At 46.5% G+C, this 20,188-nt stretch overlaps 1 protein-coding gene across 9 annotated transcripts in view; it reads right to left on the bottom strand.

The window, feature by feature from the left end:
• LOC147015528 (integrator complex subunit 14-like) overlaps positions 1-20,188 on the bottom strand; it is a 183,327-nt gene that overhangs the window by 72,339 nt on the left and 90,800 nt on the right. For all 9 annotated transcript variants that reach the window (XR_015050360.1, XR_015050362.1, XR_015050361.1 and 6 more), the window contains 3 exons: positions 16,447-16,565; positions 7,326-7,468; positions 6,628-6,720 (listed from right to left, as the gene is read on the bottom strand). Coding sequence is in view for 6 of the 9 variants with exons in the window: in XM_085850350.1 (XP_085706476.1) it covers positions 6,628-6,720; positions 7,326-7,468; positions 16,447-16,565 (355 nt within the window). In the remaining 3 variants the exon portion in view is untranslated. The remainder of the gene's footprint in view (positions 1-6,627; positions 6,721-7,325; positions 7,469-16,446; positions 16,566-20,188) is intronic.

Here is a 20,188-nt window from a genome sequence, read left to right as displayed (position 1 = left end):
GTATGTTAAACATTACCTCGACGTGTTTCGACTTATGAGTAACTTGCAAGTAACGTGTGTCGACGTGTGTCAACGATCGCGTAACGTGCCTACAACTTATGGCCAGCGTATGCGGAATGTGTGAGTCATACGCTGGCATACGTCGAAAAATTTCAAGCATGTTAAAATTTGTCGACGAGCTCGGCGTACTACGATGTATGCCAGCATTCTACGACGTATGCCAGCATACTACAACGTATGCCAGCATGCTCTTAACGTATACAAAACTTACCCATAACGTATTCGACGTGTGCCAGCGTTTTAGACAAATTTTTCATACGTCAGCATATGCTGGCTAAATCGTCAAGGTGTGACAGGGCCTTTACCGATGTCCTCCCCAAGCCACCCCAGGTCATTCCTCGAGGAACTTCCCAAGCGTTCCTCTCAAGGAACTCCTATGTCCTCCCCAAGCCACCCATTACTCAACATCATCCTCACCTGCTCTCACCCTATTCAAAGTTGAGGCTGAGCATTTCTCCACTTAATCTGCAAGTTGTGCATTTTTTCTTCCTTGTGTCCGTGGTCTCGTCCATCTCATTTCAGCCTTTCCAATGTGCTGCCCACCATTAGCTCATGCCTTCACCGATGTACATCTACGATTTATTAAACACATACTGATTCTTTCCATTCTGTTTATCTCTCGGCCATTCGTACTCTCTTTTGGGTTATTCCTCCTTGTGTACGTCCATCTCTCCATCCACTGCAATACCCTTTGGTAGTTTGTAAACCTGCTGCCTTTTGTTGTTCGTTTCTCCATGAGCCTAAACCATTGTATAAAAATATCCATCTTGAACAGCGCAAAGTGTTTGTTGCAGAAAAAGAAAATGGTTGTAATTGGGAAGATCCAAATTCTAAATATAAAGTATCACCATCTGGTGTTGCTTCTGAGGATATATAAAGCTCAAGTTCCACGTACCTAATGAAGACCACTCGGTGGTTGAAATGTCAAATCTGAGCCTTGCCTATTGGTCAGCTATACTAGTTGAAGGGAAATACATTTGTTCAGTTTTTATTTCAGAACAAAAAGCAAGACTCAGTGTAGTTTCCATACAAAAGATCAGCAAATTCACAGCTAATTAAACAAATCTTGTTTTTGATTCATAGTGCTTGCCCTTTTGTTCAAGAACACCAGGAGGAAGAAGGTTGTGAATGAATGGGTTGGAGGAAGGTGTACCTTCCAATGAAACTCTCCTTTCCCCACTCCTCCACCTCCCCCAACCCACTCCTCCACCTCCCCCAACCCACTCCTCCACCTCCCCCTATTCTTTGTAGCATTTCCTTCTCCCTCTTCTTGGCAAAGGAGACCTGAGGAATGCCTGTCACCTTGCATGACCCCAAGTGGTTACAATTCACTCTTACAGCATACAAACCACGTTGACTTGAGCATCAAAAGAGATTACAATATGCTTCGCAGAAATTCTTAAAACAACGACAAACTCACATGGGACTTTCTTATAAAACATTTTCAAAATCCCTTCATAAGCAATCATACTATACTGTATATAATTTGAGGTGTGTGTGTGTGTGTGTGTGTGTGTGTGTGTGTGTGTGTGTGTGTGTGTGTGTGTGTGTGTGTGTGTGTGTGTGTGTGTGTGTGTGTGTGTGTGTGTGTGTGTGTGTGTGTGTGTGTTACTAAACTGCTGGATGGAATGAGTTAAAATTGCTGGTTGTACTTATGGGATGCACGGGAAGGTTTTGGATGATAAAAAGGTGGGTTCATGGTGGGGGATGACCTCAATTCTTTCTCAATGTAAATGCATGAGGGATTGTGCCACTCCCGGTGGGGGGAGAGGGAGGGGTATTACAATTATACACAAATTCTGGGGGAATTAACCCAGTCGTAAGGATGAGTTATTCGCTGGTTTGAATAAATTAAAACTTTTGAAAGGAATAAAATCGTTTTTTTAATGAACTATAAATTACCCACGAATATCATAAAACTGTTTCTCAACATCAATCATATTTTCTACAACACTTCCATGACCTAATCTGATGAAAACTCTCTCAAACAATAATAATAATAACAATAATAATAATAATAAAAACGATCTCTTATAATGCTTCATCTTCCTCTTTCACACATGTGGTACTCTTTACTGTATCATAATGCACGACTCTTCTACTATTTGAACAGACTGCTCTCAATTCGACCTTTCCTTCCTTCATACCTTGCCTAAAAAATACAACTGTTACAGCGTTTCTTCTTTCCATTCTCTGAATTCACCTTAATTGCATCCATCAAGGAACGTGTGTAATCGCATCTCTGACCTAAAACTTTTAAAAACCCCAGTTTGCGATGAATGTTCACTTTCCATCAACCATTCTTTTTTTCCAATTTCAGTGCCAACTCACCCCTCACTCTCAAAGCAACCATCACACTCTTCTCCCTCCAAGCCTCCGTATCACCTCTCTCAAAAACTCCCCCCTCACCTTTCTCCCACCATTCACCCCCCCCCACACTCATCCTTCTCAAAGTTGCCCCCCCCTCTCATCCACAAAGCTGCCTCCTTCCACTGCTCTCTCACCTCCATCTCTTCACTCCACCTCTTCAAATCCTCAACTGCCTTCTTCCCCCCCCTCTCCCCCAGCACCACAGAGCCTTTTCTCCTACTCATCCGGCCCCCTCCCCAAGCTATTCTGCAATCTCCCACACTCTTTCAACAACCCTCCTGCCCCCCCCTCGGCCCTTGTCCTCGCCTCCCCCTCCCCTCCCACCCCCTGCACCCAAAGCCTCCTCCCTCCCTCTTCATTAACAGTGTGGACCTCAAATATCTGGGGCCTTCACTCAAACCTTTCAGATCTTTCCATACAGGTTGCCACTGACAAACCAGACATAATCTGCCTAACAGAAACTTTCCTACCCCAAGACATCTGACTCCCAAGTATCTCTCCCTGGTTACTCCCTCCTCCGGTATGACAGACCTGAGCCTCATCTTGGTGGAGGAGTTGCTCTCTTCATCAAAGACTCTATTCCTCACTCTCCATGCACTGCCCGCACTCCCCCACACCCCCAGGAATACCTCTGGCTATGGCTTCCCCTCCACTCTCACCTCATGTTTATATGTGTACTGTACCGTCCACATAACAGTGATGACTCCATCTACACTCACTATCCGAAAACATAGACCAACTTCTATCTTCTCATCCAAACTCTCTCTTCCTCATATGTGGTGACTTCAATTGTCATTATGCCAGTTGGCTAGGTGTGGGTACCCCTCTCACCTGTCATGGCACTTCAGCAAAAGCTTTCTGCGACTCATTGGGACTAACTCAATCGGTCAACTTCCCAACCCGGATCTCAACCAATGGTACTCCATCTCTTCTGGATCTGATTTTGACAAATTTCCCTGACAATATCTACGCTCTTCCTCTGCTCCAATTGGTTCTTCTGACCACAGCCTTGTCAAAGTGGACATCTCTCTGGCTATTATCAGAGAACCACCTCACCGCCGTCGAGTCTGGTATTTCACTCAAGCCGACTGGCAGGGTCTCCAAGCAGCCCTCAAACTTATAGACTGGTCTCCTATCGCTACTTTCTCCAACATCAACTCATCCTGGGAATTATTTCAAAGAAACTTGCTCTCCCTCATGCACAGATTTATCCCCTCTCGTCTTCAGTTGTCCTACCCTTCCTCCCGCCTTTGGTTCACTGAAGCTTGTGGCGAGGCAGTTGTCCTGAAAGAACTTGCCTTTGCCTCATGGAAAGCAAACCCAACTCAGGGTAATCTCAGTTCCTTCCATAAAGCTCGGAACAAGTGTGTATCTACCCTCAGGAGAGCGAGAAAACAACATCTTTCTCATCTCAAGTCTGAACTCTCAAACATCTCTCCCTCCTCAAAATCCTGGTGGCATCAAATCAAATCTGTTTCTGGTGTATGTTCCCCCTCCGTCCCCTCCCTTACCTGAAATGGCCGCACTGCTGATACCGCACGTGAAAAAGCTGAATGCCTAAACTCGGTGTTTGCAGCTAAATCTTGTGTCCAAAACCCATCGCTTTCTCCACCCACCTTACCCAGTTGCACCCAACTGTCCCGGGACTCTGTATCCTTTTCTCCTGACAAGGTGGAGAGCTTGCTGTCAAACCTCGACTCAGATTCTGCAACCGGTCCAGACGGCATCAGCTCACGTGTCCTAAAAACCTGCTCTTCTGCTCTTGCTCACCTTCTCTCTGTTCTATTCACCCTCTCATTTGCTCAAGGTCATCTGCCTGGAAATCAGCAAACATTACTGCCCTGCATAAAAAGGTGCAAAACCAGATCCCTGCAACTACATACCAATCAGCCTTCTCACAATCATCAGCAAGGTTATGGAATCCATCATCACTTCAGACATCAAATCCTTCCTCTTTTCCAATAGCTTGATTTCCAATAATCAATTTGGTTTCAGACCAGGTCACTCTACCCTGGATATGGTGCTTCTGCTCTCCCAACAATGGATGGAGATCCTCAATGCCAGACAGGAAATCCGAGCCGTATCCCTGGACATATCACGTGCTTTTGACACGGTCTGGCACCCTGCCCTGCTCACCATACTCTCTTCCTATGGTATCCAAGGCCATCTCCACTCATGGCTCGCAGACTTCCTCTCCTGTCATAGTCAATGTGTGTCCCTAAAAGGAGTTCTTTCATGCCCTCTTGCTGTTCAGGCTGGAGTTCCTCAAGGTAGCGTTCTGGGCCCTGTTCTTTTTCTGGTTTTCATCAATGATCTCTCCGACTCTCTGGAAAATCCCCTATATCTCTTTGCTGATGACTCCACCATCTGCTGTACCATCGGTTATCCCTCAGACCGGCAAGCAGCAGCTTCTTCGCTCACTGCAGATCTGGGTGAAATCACAAACTGGTCCAACACGTGGAACATGTCTTTCAATCCGGACAAATCTCACACTCTCACAATGTCTCTCCGAAGGACCGTTTAGAAGCCCCCCCCCCATCCACTTTCTCAACAATCCTCTGGAAGAAGTCCTTTCTTTCAAGCTTCTGGGTCACACGATCTGCCATGATCTTTCCTGGGAAAGCCACATTTCAAACCTCGCCTCCAAAGCCAGTCGCCGACTGGGAATACTCCGTCGTGCAAAGTCCTTCCTCGGCCCACCTGAGCTCATTACCACTTGCAAAGCTTTCGTCCGCAGCCTGATGGAGTACTGCTCCCCCCTCTCGGCTGGTGCTCCTGCCTCCCACCTTTCTCGGCTTCACACTGTGGAAACCAAGGCATTTCGGATGATTGGCATCTTCCGCAATGAGGCTGAGTCTTTGGGCCTCTCACTTTCTCACCGCAGGTTGGTCGGTGGTCTTTCTGTCTTCTACCATCTCCTCTCCAGCCTCGCCCCCCCTGCTCTCTCTGCGATTTGTCCCCACTACATTTCCGCAGGGCGCTCAAGGTCCGCCAACAACCCCCTTCTGGAAAACTTCCAAAATCACGAATCACTGCTCACCTTCACTCTTTCGTTCCTCTTTTTCCCGCATTTGGAATAAACTCCCTCACTCTATTCAATCCCATTTTTCCCACCAGGCCTTCAAAACAACTGTTCACCACCACCTCTTATCATCCCCCATCCAAATCCTCCATCTTTTCTACCCCCGATAATCCACCCAAGCCCACCTCCTTCAAATTCCCTGCTTTCCTTCCTGAAAGTCCCTGTAATGTCCATCTTGTATTCCCCATGTTCCCCGCCCCATCCCTCTCCCTTCCACAGATCTCCTAATGTCTCTGTTCCCCACTGTTTTGTCCTTCCCACTCCCGCCCCTCTTGTCTCATGCCCCCCCTTGCTGTGCGTTGTGTGTTAGCTCTCACACGAGCCTCGACAAGGTATGCAAAAAATATAAAAAAGAAAAATACATTCAGTTTCATTCTGCATGGCGACGCCGAAAAACAAACAAACACTTATTCAACAGATTGGCCTGGGTATGATTCCTATGTGAACCCATGGTTCACGGATGTTGATCAGAACCTCGGTTCAAACTCCATAAGTATCTGTCCACTATGTACTAATTTGCTCGTAATTATATAATGACATTTACAAAGGCCTGCATGTGTTTTATGTACAAGCTTCCCCGTGAGATTGATGTTAAAAAAAAAATCAATTAATTAATTAATACCTTGTTGGGATTGCAGAGACTCCTGCTGTATTGGAATAGCTATGACATCTTGCAAGGCAATTTCGTTGTTGTGTATGAGATTATAACTGTTGAACCAGAAGTAACTCTCACTCACACAGAAAGGTTGTGTATAGATTTGTCTATCATCTCCCAATGTCCTTATAATTCATGTAAAAGTACAACGACGGCTCCTAATGTCTTTGGCTTGCATGTGATTTGTGTACAAACTCCTCCATGACCTTAAGGCTGGCGATTCACAAGCACTTTTTATTGTCAATTCCAGTTGATGACAAGAAATTGACAACTGAATTGCCGTTGCGAGATGTTCCACACTACTTTCAATTGCAGCACTTGTTTTAAAGGAAAAAAACAAAAGTTACATCATATCTGGGGTAACCTCATCCTCAGTGCCATTTAATTTTCATATACTGTATCAAGTATAAAATGCAGAAGGTGAGTTAAATTCTTCCTGAAATAACTGAGCAGGACGAACCTCGAGATGGAGCCAAGGGTAACACAAGGTGGCGTGAGAGCACAGGAGGGCTAGAGACGTCCGCGATCTCCAGGAAACCCACAACCTCCAGTGCTGTACGGTTGGTAACAGATGCATGTAATTGTGTATGCAGAAAATCAAACCTTCAATCCACTATTTCAGGCAAGTTGTATATCTTGCATTAAATAGATAATTGGGTGCTAAAAGAGGTACAACGTCCTTTCGAGGGCATGCACGTGAAGGCCAGCTACCTTGTCTGTTTGCAATTGCTCGTGCCTGCCAAAACTAGCATTGTGTTATCGCAGTGTTGTTGTAGGTGGAAGGCGTTTGGACTGTTTCTCAACAAAAATTCCAGATTCCATATATTGGTGCAGTGTACTTGAATTTATAAGGCTATTTTACTGGTCAGTTCATCGTTAAACAACTCTCAAATGAAAGATCAGACCAAAAGAAGGGAAAGGCTTTAAGAAGAAAAGGACGCAAATTGAAAATGTATCTAGAAAACACACTGCTCAAGTCAATGGGAATTACAACACCACATATAAATTTTAATTCTCATGGTCATTGTGAAAATAAATAATTGTCCATATTTGATACCCATTCCAAGGGTCATATGTTTGTTCAAATTTGAAATATCAGGGTTCCATTTGGTTGAGGAATGATTCATATGTTGCACAAGGAATGGTCCATGCTCTTACCGGAGGAGATTGAGCGAGGTTCAGGGTCAAGTTCATGGTCACACACAAATGGCTCGGGTCGTGGGCATAGCTGAACATCACACGTCATGTGGCCACAGCTTAGTGTGGCCTGGAACGGTGAATAGGCCAACTCGACCAGCTTACTAATCTCGTACAAGAAAAATCACACCAGAGCAAATACACACCGTGCAAATGACAAGATAATCATCTCATTTTTGAGTTTGAGGTGAAAATAAAACCAAAAAAGTAATCAGGCACTGCTGTATGTTACATCTTGGCATCTATGAGGACAATTTTTCTTACTAATGAAGTTTGTCCAGGAGTGACCACAGCAGTGATCAAATCAGGTTGATGTAAATACCATGAGGAGTAGATATACAGTATGCAATATGAAAGCTAAAATGTTCAACAGCTTTTTTAAATATTGCATACACAAAAGTACGTGGACAGATGATCGGTTGGTCGGACGGAGGTCATTTTAATGTCCCTCGCCTCCGAACTTGTCGGAGGTCAGGGGGACAAACACTTTTGAAGAAGCCGAAAATACTTGCAAAGTATCTGTGAGAAAGGGGTGTGCCTCAGAACGATTAAACAGTTGGAGAACTTGCTGATTAACTTGGCCAAAAAGTTGATATGTTGCAGTCCATATTGCAAAAAACACCCAATGATTTGGGCTCGTGAAAGGCCAAAAGTTTGTAGATGGTGTGTGTGGTGGAGTCTGCGGGCCTATGGGGAAGGGCATGGTGATGATGCATGGTGGGCGTGATGATGGGAGGAGTGGCCGTGGGGGTCAGTGTATCGGCAAGGGATATGAGGTGTGCGCGCCGCCTGAGGCGTCGTAGTAATGCTGGAGTCGTCCGGCTCGTGCGTGTGCATACGAATAAAGGAGAGCTGCCGGGCAGAGTACGCCCGCGCTCGTACTTGTACAACACAGCCCGGCTCGACTGTCCTTCCGCTCGTGTCTGCCTGCTAAGCATCTTCCATTTCAGTACATAACAGTTGGCGAACGAGGATCTTCGGATCGGCGTGTGCAGGGTCGGCAAGTAACCCGGGCGGTTCCAAGCTACGGAGCCAAGGGTCTCACGGAGCATGGCGGAAGGTCGGGACACGGCACACGGACGTGTACCCGTGTTCGGGGGAGATGAATTTGAGTTGTTTTCTGAACAGTTAGGGTTGCTACTTTCGGGCGAATGATGTAGAGGATGAAGAGAAACGCAAGGCGATCTTGCTCGCCTCGCTATCAACGGAGCACTACCGCCTGCCGAGTGATTTGGTGGCTCCAAATAGACCCAGTGATGATGTGCTATCCTTTCAGGACATCGTGGCGAAAATGAAGACCCACTTGGCGCCGGAGAAGTCGTTACATCTCGCGCGGTTCCAGTTCGATCATCTCGCTAAGAGTGGCGAGGAGCGCGTTGCGGACTTCGTAGCACGAGTGAAGCATTCGGCTGTGCCGTGCAAATTCACGGCAGAGGAGCGTCCGACAAGGCTCAGAGATCGTTTTATTTCTGGTCTGCGAGACGCAAAGATGGTAGCGGCCATCCTGCGATTAACCGACATCACATTCGACTCGGCGGTCGTGACTGCTTCGTCTGTCGAGTAGACACTCACGGATGTCCGCGCCATTGCTGGCCAGGACGTAATGAGTAGCTCCAGCTGGGGCATGTCGGCTAATCCCGAAGTCCACGCGGTAACCGCACAAGTGCCGCGGGTCACGCAGCCCGGAGTCCGAGCGGTGGCTCAAGTGCCGCAGGTCGCACGCGCGCCTGGCGGTGCGGGACGAGGGGCACCGCAGCACGGTCGCACCGGGAGCGAAGGGGCACCGCAGCACAGTCGCACCGGGAGCGAGGGGGCACCGCAGCACGGTCGCACCTGGAGCGAGGGGGCACCGCAGCACGGTCGCACCTGGAGCGAAGGGACTTTCCGCGGCTGCTGGGGGTGTGGGGGTCCGCACCTGCGACAAATGTGCCCGTATAAGAACACCGTGTGTTTGCATTGTCACAAGGTGGGACATTTGAAGCGTGTGTGTCGGATGGCGGGGGCCTCCGTTGGGGTCTTGGATGACGAGGTGCGAGAGGACCCCAGTGACCTGGAGATCGGCCTGCAACCGGGGCCTGACAATGCCGGCGAGCCAGAGCGGGAGATGCAACCACAGTTGAGTCTGTTTTCCGTTGGTTCGGAGATGACGACGCCTTTCACGGTTGAGGTCGAAGTGAATGGCCAACCGACTGTGTTTTGCGTGGATACCGGGGCGGCAGTGTCGGTCATGGATGAGCGGGCGGCTCGTGGTCTTCGCGGTATTCGCCTGGTCAAGACGGCCTTGTCGTTATACACGTACACCGGTGAGGCGATTGCACCGCTTGCAAGGGCCGACGTCTCAGTGCGCTACCGAGATTGACGCGCCCAGCTCTCGGTGTTCGTTGTACGAGGGGAGGGGCCCCCCCTGTTGGGTCGGGACTGGCTGGCGCACCTCGGACTGGGTCTCCGGTTCGTACCTCCAGATGTGCCAGTGCTCTCTTCGAAGCCTTCGTCGAGTACCGAGGGCGAGGCTCTGGCGGGCGGCGAGAGCCGTATCAGCTCTCGCGATGAGTTCCCGCGCTTCGCTCGCGATGAGTTCCCGCGCTTCGGCAGGGTTCGTGAGGCAATGCGCGTCGGTGTTGTGCAGACAGCTTCGACAGGTGACGGTGAGCCCGTGGCGTTAAAGGGAGTCGCGAGTCACAACATCAAGTCGACAACCAAGAAGCGGACTCGTGATGCGGGTTGTGGGTTGTTGTTCATGGCATATGTGTTTTTCCTTGCTCTAGTGATGCAGTTTAACGTTGTTGAAATAAATGCCAGCAGTTCTCGTGTAAAAGTGGATGTGGCGGAGATCAGTCAATGGGAGTTGTATTATGATCAATGTGATGTGGGGGCTTCAGGAGCGGTGGTGGCGAATAAAAAGGTTGGGTTGGCCTTCCATTGTCCCGGGCCACAGGTAGTTGTTTTGTCATGTGCTGGGATTTTATCAGAAAAGCGCGCTGTACGGAAAAATGAGTTTGCAATGCTTCGAATAATGTTCGTAGTGATTTATAACGAGCCTATGATTGCAGTGTGGTTTAAGTGGAGTTGCTCCCGTCTTGCTGCCGTGTGGGTCTCGGAGGTCGACTCGGAACCAAGACTGGTGCCCTGGTCGGCGTTACCCCCACCTCTGGTTGCGAGCGCAGCTCTCTGTGTTAGCTCAAGGCCGTTGGGACGGGCGTTGGCGTCTCAACTGATTGTGGTGCATGAGTTGTTTTGGAGCATTAAATGCGTGCAGCCAGCGGCGCTGTTCAGCGCCCCCGGCCAAGGTCGATCAAGGCTGGCGCCACGGCTTCCAGACAGCGGGCTTCCGGCCTCGGAATGTTTATCTACGTCGGGTCTGCCTGGGGGGAGTGGGCCGGAGGCGTTTGATGGTGCCGGAGGGGGTTGGCTCGAAAGATCGGCACGACCTCGGCGAGGGCCATGTCAGCATGGGCCGCCTGGGGGCGTTTTTGCTGCGTAGTGCTGCTGTGCTTCTCATTTGCTGCTTCATATCGGTAACGCGGTCAGAGTGGGGGGGGGGGCCTTGTGCACCTCCGTCATTGGAGCCTGGCCTTTGCTGCTCCACTCGCTCGCATCGACACATTATATGAGGTGGTGTGCTGTTCTACTTCGCTGTTTTCATTTTATTTCCATGATTATTATACGGAGTCCTTCGTGTTCTGTATGCTTCTTATAATGGTACTCATTTAATAATCATAGTTTTAGGGGGGAGGAGTGTGGTGGAGTCTGCGGGCCTATGGGGAAGGGCATGGTGATGATGCATGGTGGGCGTGATGATGGGAGGAGTGGCCGTGGGGGTCAGTGTATCGGCAAGGGATATGAGGTGTGCGCGCCGCCTGAGGCGTCGTAGTAATGCTGGAGTCGTCCGGCTCGTGCGTGTGCATACGAATAAAGGAGAGCTGCCGGGCAGAGTACGCCCGCGCTCGTACTTGTACAACACAGCCCGGCTCGACTGTCCTTCCGCTCGTGTCTGCCTGCTAAGCATCTTCCATTTCAGTACATAACAGTGTGTTCTCTACCCAAACCTTCGTGCTTATTAACACCAATAGGAAAGTCATATCTGGGGCTTGTCGATGCACAGTGCAAGTTTAAAGCGATGATATTTACTATTAATCATGCTTGGGAGGAAGGAGGGAGTGGGGGGGGTGGATTGGAGTGGGAGCTGTGTGGGCTGAGGTCTGTTTTAAATACAGTATATATGTTTTTGTTTGGTTCCAAGGCTACAAGAAAAACTATATGAGATTTTTGCATCTATTGGTGAAAGTAAAAGCCTTGTTTTTTTCTTAGTTTGTCATCGAAAATGGTCACAATGCCTTGTTTTCAAAATTCACGAGATGCGATGGCTCGTGACTTCCAAGACTTCTCTGTGACGGATATTGAAGTTTATGCAAATATGCCAGTGGATTACTTCGGACATGGTGAGTTGGAGGTGAACCCTTTGTGTATACGATTATTCTGACACATCTTTTTTTTTTTGCACCCTGAGAGAAGTCGATAGTGTTTACCCTTTCAACTGCACAACCTGCACTTGGCCGTTTGATCCTTCTGTGGATGATTTCGATCTCACTTCCTTAATTTTGTTAGTCAACTCTTATTCCAGTAGGTACCACTCCTCATCTTCTCCCTCACTTTCCTCACCTCTCTCCTCTGGCCCTTTCACTGTCTTTTTTTTCCACATCATCATTGTCCATACTTGTGCCATATGGTTTTAACGCTTCTGTGTTTCTTTATTATCTCTGCCACCGAAGGTGAAGGAGATTAAGTTTTCACCCCTGTCTGTCTGTTTCTTTGTTTTGTCTGTTTTTTGTACAGGATATCTCAAAAAGTTGTGGACGGATCCGGATGAAATTTTGTGAAGAGGTTTGGTGTGTGACAAGGACGAACTGATTAGATTTTGGTGAAGATTCGGATCCAGAAACGGCTACTAGAATTTTTAAAGTGATTCTTCACCATTGAGAGATAGGACCAAAAACGATATATCACACGATATCTCAAAAAGTTGCGGCTGGATTCGGACGAAACTTGGTAGACCGGTTGGGTGTGTGACGATGATTAATTGATTCGATCTTGGTGAAGTTTCGAATCTGGATCTGGATACGAGAGTTATTTAATTTTAAAAGTGATTCTTCACCATTGAGAGACAGGGCCAAAAACGATATAGTACTGAATATCATGATATTTCAAAAATGTATTGGGCCCGATATGTTCTCATGGATCAGGCATTGCGTGACGGAGGTATGCACTCCATTGAGTGCCCTTCTAGTTTATTTAACATTTGAGCTTCAATGTAGCTGTCCATGCCACAACTTTTTTTTCTCAACCAATTGAGCTTTGGTCATAAAATTTTCAACAAACTTTTATTATGCGAATATGGAGAACACTAACAAAGAAATTGCACATTAAAAATAAAATTAGCTGGTGTTTTCATCAAGTTTAGTGTGAATACAAACAAAGTGGAGTGGCTTTGCATTTTGAGATGCCTTCCAGTTAACCTCCGCCATGGAAGATGGACGGAGGTTACTGTTTTCACCCCTGTCTGTATGTTTGTTTGTTTGTTTGTTTGTTTGTGAACAGTATTACGGAAAAACTCCTCGACGGATTTCGACGAAACTTGGTGGGGGGATTAGGTATGGTCCAAGGATCATGCCATTGGATTTTGGACTTACCCACGTAAAATCAATTTCTGTCTCAAGGAATCTAGTTATGACGAATGAATTGAGTATGTAAAAGTTAAAAGGGAAAGTTGCAAACTATAACGCTGTGAGCACTGTTGACATCAAATTGAATGAATAGGATATAAGGTTCACTTGAGTGACCTAGCAGTATTGGCGGCGGAGGTTTTGCACTCTACCGAGTGCTCCCCCTCTAGTTTATTATTGCTTTTGTATGATATATAATTTACGTTTTTTTCTACCAACGTGATCTTTATAATAATATGAGTTCCCTTTCAAGGAACTTCAGCACAGGATGAAGCCATTTGGCCCATCAAAGCCTGCGCTATGCTTGCCAACCTATGGCTGTTTGGCTGTGCTCTATCCTTTTAAATGCCGAGCATGAAGCAAGGAAGCAGCACGTACCATTTTCAAGTCTTTTACATGACTTGGTCTGGGTTCAAACTGGCGACCTCCCAGACTCAGAGCAGATGATGCCACTGAGTCTGGTTATACCAGCCGTGTTTTCAAAATAGCTATTTTTGCATTATAATAAATTTTGAACAATATCATTGTGGAGATGATAGCATTCTCTCCATGAGAAAGTGCAGTTGGCAGAAAATCCCATATATTTGGATTATATATCAGTGTGGAACACATTTACCCACAAGGTTTTTATTTTATTCCACTCTATATGCTGCACTTATTCTGAGACTTACTTAACTTGTTGGTAGTAACTATAATAAATTAAAGAATATGGATACATATCTTCAATATTATGACATGTTTGTGTTTGAAATGGTGATTTGAGAAAGCATGGCATCAATTTAAGTGGACGCATACTTTTGCACCCCAGTTTACATTTTATCACAACAGCAGAGCATACCAAGACATTTGTTTTTGATTCCCTTCTCCACCATATATGCTGAATCATCCACATTAATATTCACTTGCTACACCAAAAGCAATGATGAAAATGATGCTTCACATGGTCATATGAGGAAAAAAAGAAAGAGGGGCGTGATGAGTGGATGAGGAAGAGGGGCATTTATTTGAGAAAAGTAAAACTGAGAAAAGAATAGGAGAGGTTGAGAAGGAGAAAATAGGTTTGCAGAATTTGGGCGGAGTGCAAAGAAAAGGAAAATGAGATACTGCATTATATTGTGATGGTTTTGGAAATGTATCCCGTGGGAAAGCATACAGAGATAAACACGAAGGAGATCCGAGGACGAGTTATTTCATTAGTCTACGATGCTACGTGTAGGTTGACTTTTGCCCTTTGTCTAATGGTTTTGGGGGGGGGGGGAGGGGGGGCATGCATTGAGGTTAGTTTGTGTATCACCGATGTGATGTCTTTCCACCCCCTCCCCCTGCTCCTTTCAATCTTTCTTTCAATAACCCACAGGTTCCTTCCAAACCCTCTGCTCCTTTCAATCTTTCTTTCAATAACCCATCGGTCTGTTCCAACAATGCCCCCTCTGCCTTTCTCAATCCACTAATGATCCCCTTCATGAAACCTCAATTCAACAACTCCTCTTTCATCCCGTCAGTCTTTCTTTCAACCCCGCAGGGTTATTCTCGTCATTCAGTGCATCTGTCTTCCTTACCACTCAAATCGACTCATTCTTTTATTATCTGCCACCAACCAGTGCAGCTACTCATCGCTCACCACAAATGAGCAGCACCGAATTACTTTCTCGCATTCTTCCTTCCCTCTAATTCCTACATTCTTCCTTCCCTGCATGTCCACGTTCGTCATGTGGGACAACGCTTCTCGAGCATGAAATGGGGTGCGGCACTTTTTTCCATGCGCAGTTGAGTGCAGTGTGTCTAGCATGCACAATACAGTGCACACTGTAGACAGAACATATGCACGTGAGGGAGGGAGCGGGGACTCTCATCACTGCCTTGGAGACATGAAAGGAGGGGTATGACTGGCACCATAGAACAGTGCACACTGTAGACTGAACATATGCACGTGAGGGAGGGAGCGGGGACTCTCATCACTGCCTTGGAGACATGAAAGGAGGGGTATGACTGGTACCATAGAACAGTGCACACTGTCGACTGAACATATGTACGTGAGGGAGGGAGCGGGGACTCTCATCACTGCCTTGGACACATGAAAGGAGGGGTATGACTGGCACCATAGAATGCTCATGACTGGCACCATAGAATGACGTGGGATTTTCCACAAGCTGCATTGTGGATTCACCCAAATCAGATGTGCACCGATAAGAAAGATGCTCGCACGAGACGAGCAAGGAGAAAGGGATGTCCTGTGAGGAGAAAGGAGCTACAAGCGGGCTCTTGTCCTTGTCCGGGGAGGAGCAAGCAGGAATACAGAGTGCAGAGGACAGCAAGGATAAAGTCCAAAATGCGGCTTGGTTCGTCTGGAGCTACTGGTCCCGTTGGCACAGTAAGAACAGAGCTGCTTGCCGTTCTCATATCTTGGACGTTGGAGAGGACTTGCCTACTGGGTCTGGACACCTCAGAGATGCGGCTGCACATCCCATCGCACCACATCACCACTGCACTGCCCATCTTCCCTCTCATGACCCCCTCCCCCCAACCGTAGCATATATTGTACCAGCACAGCCTAGTTGGGCGGTGTGAGGTGAGGGAAGAAGTCGACCCCACGCTCCGCACTTTTCTTTCTTCTAAGTTCTTCTTGTCTTTTCTCCCCAGATTGAATGATGGCCATATGTCTTTTAGGCAAATAAGTTTGTATAAGAATACGTGCTTGGGTTAAATCTGCTCTTTTGTGCCTTTTGCTTTTGCCTGTAAATACTCGCTTTAGTGATTGCTTGTTTTTGTGAATAAAGGCCTGTAAATAATGTGCTTTTCATCATTGCTTGTATGTAAATAAATAGCTGCTGGTTCTTCTTTCAAATCTGTCTCGGTTGTCCTTTCCTCCATTGGTCCGACACAGTGTACATGTATAGTTACAGGAAGTTGTACCCAACCGATTGGCTCTACTCATTAGCCAGCGTACACTCACTGTATTGCTCGGCACTAACCCGAGTGTGCGCTGAGGGCACAAAACTTGGTTAATTTAGTCACCTCCACAGGTAAACGGATGACCCTGTTAGAGTTGACAGGGGAGAATGACGTTCGTGGTTGCTTAGTAACCCACCGGGTCTCTAAGCTATTAGAGGCTGGTGGCCTCAGGACCGGGTGTCCAGAAGTAACCCGAGGGCTTCCCCTAGTGGTGAATCTCAAACCCCTGGGCCATTATTACCATTTTGAAATTGTATTTTTTTCCGCCCTTTTTCATCTACACACTTTAAGCAATTCAATGTTCTCATAAGATATGTTAACAAATCAGCTTATTGGAAGATCAGTCGGATGATATGAGAAATGCAGTTTACAGTTCCTTTTCCATATTGATGAGTCGTGTGACAACTCACCTCACCATTGAGTTCACATTTTTGAGAGACAGCTGTCCCTCAACAGCCAACAAAAGACCACCTCCTCTGTTTATCTCCACCAGCTTTTCAAAGCCTCCCAGGACATCCATTGCCTGCAACTGGCCATTCACAGTCAGTTATCTTAAATTATTGCAAAGCTCGAGTCCAGACATTGTTTATGTTACTAAATAATGTACAAGGTACCAAAAACTAATGCTAATTCTGCCAAATTTACATTACCATAGCCATCAATCATCATGCCGGAGATATTCCTGGTCCATCCAGGGATGTATCTTTACCAAGTCACGTTAAGCAGTGTCCATGCCTTGAGCAGTGTCACATTAAACAAGGCTCAACATTAATGGTTGCCCAGGGCAACCAAACTAATGACTTAGTTGTCCGGTCAGGCAACCTCATTATCATGTCTTGAACAATAATATTGACAATATTGAAAAGGTAAATGTACAAAACGGCCGCCAAGATCGATAATAAGAGTTAACAGCAACGTGGTTGTTATGCATGATCATTTGAATGCTTGCGAAGGTGCAAAGGTAATCTGAAAGGTGGTGTGTGTGTGTGTGTGTGTGTGTGTGTGTGTGTGTGTGTGTGTGTGTGTGTGTGTGTGTGTGTGTGTGTGTGTGTGTGTGTGTGTGTGTGTGTGTGTGTGTGTGTGTGTGTGATACTTGTGTATATAAAATGTATAATTTATCAAGTATAACGTGCATGATCACATGTCAATATGTGTATATAATATGTATAATTTGTCCAGTATAACGTGCATGATCACATATCAATATGTGTATATAATATTTATAATTTGTCACGTATCATATGCATGTGCATAACGTGCAGTCTGTCACGCATAACATGTGTATATAATATGTATGATATGTCACGTATAATGTCTGTACATAACATGTGCAAAATGTTCTGTATAATATGTATATGTCACGTGTAATATGTGTACATAATACTCGTGGAGTATGCTTACACATTGCAAGCATGAATAGCAAATCGTGCTTCCCCATTGTCTCGAGTCGCTCACTTGCATTTGATTTTTCATTTACTTTATTTATTTTCTTCTTTTTTTCATTTATTGTACACCACTCCTTCCCAATTCTATATCCAGGTGATGCATGACGTCATCGTGGGCACCAAAGGGAGTCCTGTTTTCCGTTTGTTTTTTTTTGTTTGTTTGTCCGGGCGATATCTCAGTCATCCTTGAGCTAGAACGCTGAAATTTGGGGACAAAACTGAATGTGCTTTGGAAAAAATTATTTTTTATATCAACTCGGCAATATCTCAGGCACATTTTGAGCTTGGAAGACGATATTTGGACACGCCAATGAAGAAGTGATTTGGCTATAAAGGGTATTTTTAGATTTATTGATAATTCTTTGAATGTACCTTCACTTGTTAGGTCATCTCTATCATCTCAGTAGAGATGACCTAATAATAACAGTCTCGAAGTCTGTACGTCCGTCCATACGTCCGTCCGTCCACAATCAAACCGAGTGGAGACAAATAACCAATAGTGGAATGGATAGAGATCGATGAGACATGCACAACGATATAACTTTCGAGGTCAACGTCACGAGGCTGTCAAAGTTGCGAAAATCGTCGATTTCAAATCGTATCTCCTCCCTCATTTATCAAGAGAAATCAAATGTTATTAGTGATTCAGATACTACGGACTATTATCTAGAACAACACGAGCCATTTTTTTGAAATTTGCTCTCGTTCCGATTTTATAGCCCTTCAAACTTCGCTCTGATTCCCCGTATGGGCCGTTCATAAAGTACGTACATACAAAAAAAAAATTATCAACTTAAGAACCGGAACTCTCCGAGACAAATATTACATTTGAAGCTTTTGTCAGATTTAACTAAAACAATGGAACACAAGTTTATGTGCACACTTACTTTCATTTATGACATTAACATCGTCTTCAATGTCAATTTGTATTTTTATTTTCATAAATGACGTGCTGTGATATTAAAAGAAAAAGGTAAATTACACCGATAGGGACTGCATCGTCATGGCTTACAAACATTGGTTCATAAGGAACTGCTGGCTTTGCAAGCGATTAGCGATGTATGAGGGGGGTGGGTGGTTTAAAGCCCGCGTACGGGCTGCGTACATGGGTGGGTGGTTTAAAGCCCGCGTCCGGCCTGCGTACATGGGTGGGTGGTTTAAAGCCCGCGTACGGGCTGCGTACATGGGTGGGTGGTTTAAAGCCCGCGTACGGGCTGCGTACATGGGTGGGTGGTTTAAAGCCCGCGTACGAGCTGCGTACATGGGTGGGTGGTTTAAAGCCCACGTACGAGCTGCGTACATGGGTGGGTGGTTTAAAGCCCGCGTCCGGCCTGTGTACATGGGTGGGTGGTTTAAAGCCCGCGTACGGGCTGCGTACATGGGTGGGTGGTTTAAAGCCCGCGTCCGGCCTGCGTACATGGGTTGGTTTAAAGCCCACGTACGAGCTGCATACATGGGTGGGTGGTTTAAAGCTCACGTACGAGCTGCGTACATGGGTGGGTGGTTTAAAGCTCACGTACGAGCTGCGTACATGGGTGGGTGGTTTAAAGCCCGCGTCCGGCATGTGTACAGGGGTGGTTGGGTGGGTGGTTTAAAGCCCGCGTACGAGCTGCGTACAGGGGTGGGTGGGTGGTACGACGGCTGCATACATACTTTATGAAAGTGGTGTCGGACTACATGAAAGCGTTTCAGAAGATGGTGAGCCTGTCGTCATCGCGAGGGGGGAAAATATCCCCGTTCACAGGAACATTTTCGACGTCATGTTGAATCCGTGGACGTCAATATATAATTGTTCCATAGTACTGTATTACCATAGTTAATAATTACTGATGCATTTGAGAAAAATCTACAGTTCGTTGTAATCTTCAAGTATTGTGATGTGATATGAGACGCATATGGGGGTGGGTGGGTGGTCACTCGCCTACATACAGAGGGGGGTGGGTGGGTGGTCACTTGCCTGCATACAGTAGGGGGTGGGTGGGTGGTCACGAGCCTGCATACAGAGAGGGGTGGGTGGGTGGTCACTAGCCTGCATACAGAGGGGGGTGGGTGGGTGGTCACTTGCCTGCATACAGAGGGGGTGGGTGGGTGGTCACTTGCCTGCATAGAGAGGGGGTGGGTGGGTGGTCACTTGCCTGCATACAGTGGGGGGTGGGTGGGTGGTCACTAGCCTGCATACAGAGGGGGGTGGGTGGTTTTGAAACCCGGAAGTAGAGCGTACATACTTTATGAACTGCCCCTATTCCAGTCTAGCACAGAGTTACTTTCGACTTCTGGCAGAGATGACCGGCACTCCCGCTCGGGGGTATTTTTTATATTTTCATTTGCAGATGCTTTCCGACGGTTCTGTGATTGTTCTTGGTGTATCGACTTCGATGTCCATCGGCATGCAAAATTACCATGCTTCCATATTGTCTCAGGTCGGTCACCTGCAAGAATATTTTTCATTTATATTTTTCATTTATTTATATTTTCATTGACATGCTTTCCAACAGTTGTGATTTTTTTTTTCCTGGTGTATCGGCTTTGATGTCCGGCGGTACACAAAATTACCGTGCTTCCCGATTGTCTCGGATCGCTCACCTGCATTTTTCATTTATTTCTTTTCATTTTTGGATGTTTTCTGATGGTTCTGTGATTTTTCTGGTGTATCGGCTATGATGTACATTGGCACACAATTTCAGCTTTCTATGTCACCAGGATGGTG

The sequence above is a fragment of the Eptatretus burgeri genome, chromosome 12 (assembly GCF_056783735.1).
Source record: "Eptatretus burgeri isolate ZD-2024b chromosome 12, Ebu_testis_v1, whole genome shotgun sequence".
In the NCBI taxonomy this organism is placed as follows: domain Eukaryota; kingdom Metazoa; phylum Chordata; class Myxini; order Myxiniformes; family Myxinidae; genus Eptatretus; species Eptatretus burgeri.
Note: the sequence above shows the minus strand (reverse complement) of the source record. Positions and strands in the feature narration are given on the sequence as shown.